At 38.1% G+C, this 6,629-nt stretch overlaps 1 protein-coding gene across 1 annotated transcript; it reads right to left on the reverse strand.

Moving 5' to 3' along the window:
* Positions 1–1,548: 1,548 nt before the first annotated feature.
* FGFBP3 (fibroblast growth factor binding protein 3) lies at positions 1,549–3,446 on the reverse strand. Its single transcript, XM_018571831.1, has 2 exons — positions 3,362–3,446; positions 1,549–2,664 (listed from the first exon to the last, which is right to left on the reverse strand). The coding sequence occupies exon 2, from the start codon at positions 2,559–2,561 to the stop codon at positions 1,821–1,823; it is 741 nt and encodes a 246-aa protein (XP_018427333.1). The 5' UTR covers positions 2,562–2,664; positions 3,362–3,446; the 3' UTR covers positions 1,549–1,820.
* Between the last annotated feature and the right edge of the window lie 3,183 nt (positions 3,447–6,629).

Consider the following 6,629-nt stretch of genomic DNA (forward strand, 5'->3'; position numbering starts at 1 on the left):
GGCACTATAACTTAATCATCGGGAGCCGCAGCTCCCGATATTACTCTGCGGTGCTTTGCCGCCGAAAGTGATAATTTAGTCCCCTGTCTCCCCAGGCTCTGAGAGCAGACCGGGACCTGGTGGTGCAGTGGTGTCACCCCCTGGCGTGTGTCACCCGGGTGCAGTGGGCAATCCCCGCACCCCCTATGTGACACAGCTGATTGGATGGTGATAGTTACTGCTCTTAGCAAATATATTTTTATTATATTGCCTCACTAAAGCAGCTTGACTTCAGTACAAGGATTAAACAGGTACAGAATACTAAAACAAGACATTTTTTTTGCTATTTAATTCTGGTCTCATTTTGATTATTGACAGATGAGCAGATTCAAAATCTATCACTGTGGATTACACCTTTTATATACTACTTTTGTCAGCAGGGAATGGAAAAACTTTCTATCTCATAAATATATTGTTATTTTGTGTCTGATATGCAATTCATATTGAAAATGCATGTTACAATACAGTACAATGTCTTGTGATTAAAATGGTTTGGGAGAGAACCAACCTTACTAAAGGTCTGACTATATTGTCTTGGGTTTGAAAAGCAGACAGAGACAGCATTAATGTACATGAAGCGAGTTCAATTAAGGTAGAACTAGACGTGCCTGGCTGCAGCACACCCTGGTCCATAAGCTGGACAAAGACAGTATCATTAGAGATGAATTGGCTGACACAGATGCTTAAGGATGTTCGGATTGTGCCTCTGCTTCCAACCTCTGTCTTATATCTATGGCCAACTGAAAGGGTCACTACACACAAAAAGTTTTATTTTAGTTACAGGTGGAGACAGATAGGCTGGGTGAGTCCCTGGCTTTTTATGTCTTGGAAACTGCAACAGTGAGGTATCCCTGCCATACTTCCTAACTCTGTTCTGTTTCTACCTGGGAGATGTTAATATCCCCATTATAGATCCTCCTACTGCATTCTCCATAATGCATATTATTTTAAAAAAATCCATCAAGCACAGATAAAATTTGATAGCTCTCAAGGAGCTGTTAAAGATATATCAGGTAGTTTAACTTTCCAGCCTTTATAAAAAAAAAAAGAATGAAATATCTGTGTTGAGCAGACTAACCCTTTTAACTATTGCTAAATCCTATATTCATGTCTCTACCCCTGCCAATGGTCATTCAGATATAAGGCTATTTGTGGGGAGCAATGTTAAAATATGCAAGCATTGGACACAGTTTATGTTGCATAATTTGACTTTATAAGACTTATTTAATATGGGAAAAGTGCAGCAACCAACTAAAATTGGAAAATATACTAGTTGTTTGGCTATCATTGGTTGCTGCGCTTTGCACAGACACCTTACACGTCCACTTATTACTTATAATAAATATGTTTGTGTCCATGCACCAGCTAGCAGAATAATTCATTGTGAATACAATTAATGTATCTGTTTCAAAATAAGGGATGCAAATCTACCAAATACTTGTAATGGTAATGATTACATACCAAAATGTTTTATTTTCATTATTTATCATCACTTTATAGCAGACATGAATCACACAGGGCTATTTTTTAAAGAAAATACAATACAGCACAATGACCTACTAGTTACAGTATAAAAAGTACAAAATAAGCTAAATCAGGTCTGCATGCAATAGTTATTGTGAATACAGACAAGTCTACACTTGTATTTTTATGTATTGGGGGATTTGTCAGTTATGTTAGGTATTAAGAAGTCCAAAGGAATTAGTTGGGAATTTCTGTGCTTTAGCCTTGAATTAAATAGCTCAGCAGTGCCACATTTCTGCCACACGTCCAGCTTTGATTTAGCCATTCCAGAAATTAACAAGTAAAGAGCACAATGAATGCCACTTCTCTGCACAGTAGGTATCTGCCAGATTCTCATTCTGCTCTATAATATCATCATTAACCTCTCTGGCTGTAGTGAGGTCAGGCAGTGATGGTAAAGCGGATGGGTGTGGGTTTCGATGGGATTTTGAGTCATGCTTCTTCTTTTTGGCAGCAGATTTCTTTTCAGCACCAGCATTTTCATTGGTTTCTGGGTTAAGTGGACTTTCTTTCAGCCCCCTACTAGTTTCTTTCACACGACCCTTCCCTTTAATTTGACTTTTTTCCAGTTCTGCAGTAACATCACTTTCGATTTTCCTCAACTGGGACTGCACAGCTTCAGATTTTCTACACAAGCGCGATTTTATGGTTTTGTCTTCGCAAGTATTCTCCATTTTTTTTATTTTCCCCAGTATCTGTTTCCAGTACTGCTTGGCTTTTGTAGCATACAAAGGGCATCTCTGGGGTTCCCCTTCATACGTGCAGTTGTAGCTGCTGCCGGTTGGCTCATTACAACTTAATGAAAGACTTACAGTTGCGTCACCAACAATCTCCAAAGTGCACACATGTTTGTGTTTGTTTGTAAACTGCCTTGAACGTTCAAAGGTTGGAGGCTCTGCTTTCTTGCTGGCCGTTTTGTTAGTTTTGCCCAGCACGCTTTGTAAAGTAGCCAGGCAGTGCAGCAAAAAAATTACAGAAATTACACTGGAGTGCCTCATCTCATTAGCTCAGTGTTGCCGGATGGTTCTTAATTCAAGGGTGTCCAAGCATCAATAATCTTCACAAGCGTTGAAGCTGAAACTATTTGGCATTCCAAAATTCCTGAAAGACAGGGCAGGAAAAATAAAAACGTGGGTTAGTCAAAAACACAGGCAATTATTGAGGCACTGCCTGTGAAACATGGTATCAAAAGGAGAAAAAACATTAATATTAGAACAGCTTCCTAATCATTGTAGATTTCAGCACTGCTCTGTTTTGTAATTTAAAATATAGCTCAAAACCTGCAGAAACGCAATGAAAGAGCTTTGCAGAACAAAGGAGCTCTTTTTAAGATTTACAAGCACATGCAAATCACAAGCAGAAGCAAAACCAGCAAAAGTATTCAAGTGCAAATAAAACTTTTGTAGGAGTTAAATACATAGGACATTGTTAATGAGAGACTGACTTAGAAAATCACCATTTCTGATGCAGAAAATGAAAAATCGAGATATGCATGGACACAGAATAAAGGTAAAATGAATGCTTGCTACTTTCATGTAGGTTATAATAATGTAATCCTATTGAATTTGTACAATTCTAATTACCCGGATATGTTTATTGCAACTTTTTAACTTGCAAGCTACTTTTTGTATAATACAGTGAAATAATTTACTCCTAAAAAATCAAAGCATAAAATGTTTTTATAGAAGTATTGGTCATTCCATATTACATGAGTGAAATGCACTGCTGCTAAACTGATCAGTAGGTTTACAAAGCTAACAGCACTGTTACACTACTAAGGAAAGTCAAGCAAACTTACCAGATGACAAGTTGGACAACACCACTGGAGGAGTCTATGGAAGGGTGCACTAAGAGTGTGAGTGTTATCAATGGGGAAGGAGTGGTCTTGGTCTCCCATTGCCCCTCCCCATAATACTCTATGCACCAACACACTTTAGTAAAAGGAGGGATCTGCAAGGACCAAGTCAGCTGAAAAGGGCTAAGTGAATTGTTTATAAGTGTTTCTTTTCTGGAAACATAGCTTAAATGCATTTCGCTAAAATAAAAATTAAACAAAAGTTGCAAAAAGAATGTAATGTTTTTGGAAAACAGGATAATACTGCGCTTTATCAGCAATATTAACTATATTGCTGTTGTTATTGATCATGTTTGATGCCTTTATTGTGTCAAATGGCAGCTGTTTGGATTTTGCTAGCTGGCATAGAGATCAATCTATAGATGCACCATGTGATCCTGGCAACAGGTAAAATGCAAACATTTCCCTCAGAGCACAGACTGTAATTTAAAGTGTGGGTAAACTAAAACAATGAACTTCACTTATATGCTTCCTATTGGTCTGGTAAATATACTACTGAAAGTATTTTGTCCTGTAAGTTCCATAGGTGTAAATAAATACCTGTAGATCTTACCAGAGATCTAGTGAGCTGATAATTCCCTGCGCACTCTGCCTCTTCTACAGTGAAGACTCCAGCAGTGTTATGTTGATTACTTGTTAAAGTGCACTCAACTCAGGAAATAAAACTTAAAAATGCATTCAAGTGTCCTAACTATTAACAAAAATGTAGTTTATTTGTGTATCACTCAGCTGTAGATCTTTAAATCATCTCTGAATCCATGCTGACATTGTCCTTCCTTCTGGAGGGTGGCTACTTTTGTTCCCCATGGTCTCTATACGTTTAGTTTACCAATTTGTATTGAGATTGTAGTCCATCACGGGAGTGATCTTTGAGCGGTGGCTACTTTATAACACACACAGGGAACATGGGGAACAAAAGTAGCCACCCTCCAGAAGGAAGGACAGTGTCAGGACCAATTCAGAGATGATTTCAAGATCTACAGCTGAGTAATGGACACAAACAAGCTACATTTTTTATATTACCTAGGGTGGTTGAATGCATTTTTAAGATTTAACTCCTGAATTTAGTGTAACTTTAACTGCAGAACAACCCTATGCTATAAAGATGAGGAGATGGAGAGGTGTACTGTAGTCCAAAGCAGAAGCAAGCAGCCAAGGTGACAACACTGTACAACGAGATTATATCATATGGTCAACATTAGATTTGTACAGGCAATAAAAGGATCAGTCATACAGGTATCGCTACATCTAGCGTTCCATTCGTACAATATTTAAGTGGACACTGGCTGTAGGAATAGCCTGTGCTTAATACATGGACAGTTTTTTGCCAGATTAGGTCCACAGCAAAATAATCTCCTCAATAATCTGATTTGTAGATAATACCTTTAAGGTACCTACAAAGTTCATTTTAAAGTTTTCCAAGACCAGTAGATATCCACTGATAACAAAGTTATCCATCAGTACATTATTTTCAGTTTTCTTACTACTGCTTCTATTGTCTCTTGTACTATATGGGTATATATCACCAAATCCGTAGCAAATTTGGATATTCATAGCCAAGAAACAGTAAAACCTTATCTGTCTGGAAGTGACATGCTAAAGGATGACATGTGCTGCACAATTTTACATAACATCATTGGTAACCTATATATGCCATCCAAAATATCAAATCTGTGCTGTTGGAATGTCCATCTTGAAAGTAGGCACTCCTTTATGTTCGGTGAGAGCATTACTTTTACCAGTAGGTGCAGGTAAATTAGCTAGCACAGTGACCGTGGCTAACTACTAAGCCGCTGTTAAGATTAGATATCAAGCTCACAGGAAGGACATTGTTTTCAAAGCAACGTTCATCTCACACACTTCTATTTTGACAAGGTAATCACAGTCATTGTGTAGCATCGCACAGCAGGAAGAGGGTCATGAATATTTATTATGAAAATATATCTGCCTTTATCTACATGTATAATTGCAAACTAAGAAACATTTTTTTTAAGATTATCAATTATTGATAAGATTATTTACATCAAGCTGATCTCTTTACAGGTATATTTAAAAACAAAAATTGAAAAGACTATTCATTCCCATTTTTAGAGCCAAACTCCAGCCAAAGCTTTTTACACAGGGAACAGTAAGATCTTCTGATAGATTTTTATTGCTGTCAGGAAAGGGAGTGATGAGAAATCTCTTTGGGAACACAGACCAAAATATATTTTTAATGGAGTGGTAAGAAGCACAGCACTTCTGAAAATGTTTTTACTGAGGTCCATGCCACCCTGGGCTGGGACCCCCACACCCCTCTATTTCTTATATGGGTGACAGGAAACATCTCCCCAATAGGGTCAGAGACAAAAAAACCTAAAAAAACAAGTTTTAACTCCCAAAGTATATAATATTTTGTGTGGATAGTTTCCAGGTTTTAATCAATTGACAAGATGTCCATGATCTTTTTCACAGCCACAGGAAAGATCTCCTTGAAAGTGCATTCTATCAACATAGATGTGCCCAGATAAGTCACCGTTGGTTTGGCCCCCAATTCAGCTGTTTGGTCTGGAAGGTTGCTATACCTTTATTCTATACTGTGTTGCTTCCAATGAAAAGAAAATTGATCCGGTAGAGAAGAAACTGAACAGAGTGTCAGCACTTATTAAAGACCTTTATATCAAACTTGCACTGAAAGAAAAGACTATTGTTGATCTTTAAGCAAATGAGCAGTTTTTCACTTTCACTACCTTGGTCAAAGTGCAGGATTGGAGGAGTGATTTGGTTAGTCATCCTAGATCCAAGCAGTGGACTACAAACCAGAGAACTGGGTTTCTCTCTTAAAGCCCATAATGATCTCTCCTGTTTAATGAATGGCTCTCTCACAATGCTGAAGAATGTTGTAGCACATTTTTATGCTTATATACTGTATATATTGGAAACTTTCACTCTAGGCCAGTTTACCTCAATGTGCTAATATATTGTAATCTTTAACTTAAACCCTTTATATTAACATGTAAAACAATTTTTAGTTTATTAGTGAGCACCGCTGCCATCTGGGTGTATACCAAGATACACTCAAAGATGGCGGCGCACCTGCCTGCACAGAACGCGCCGGCGGCCAATATGGCCACCGCTCATTCAGCGTGTGACGTCACACTGAGAATGCAGAAGGAGCGTCGGCCATACCTGTGAAAGTAAAAGAGCAGCCTTTGCTGAATTGCCCACCTTT

The sequence above is a fragment of the Nanorana parkeri genome, unplaced genomic scaffold (assembly GCF_000935625.1).
Source record: "Nanorana parkeri isolate BGI_ZX_2015 unplaced genomic scaffold, ASM93562v1 scaffold1850, whole genome shotgun sequence".
In the NCBI taxonomy this organism is placed as follows: Eukaryota; Metazoa; Chordata; class Amphibia; order Anura; family Dicroglossidae; genus Nanorana; species Nanorana parkeri.

What these genes read in the sequence shown, in the direction of transcription:
- FGFBP3 (XM_018571831.1), bottom strand. Translation starts at nt 2,561, where the DNA reads ATGAGGCACTCCAGTGTAATTTCTGTAATTTTTTTGCTGCACTGCCTG.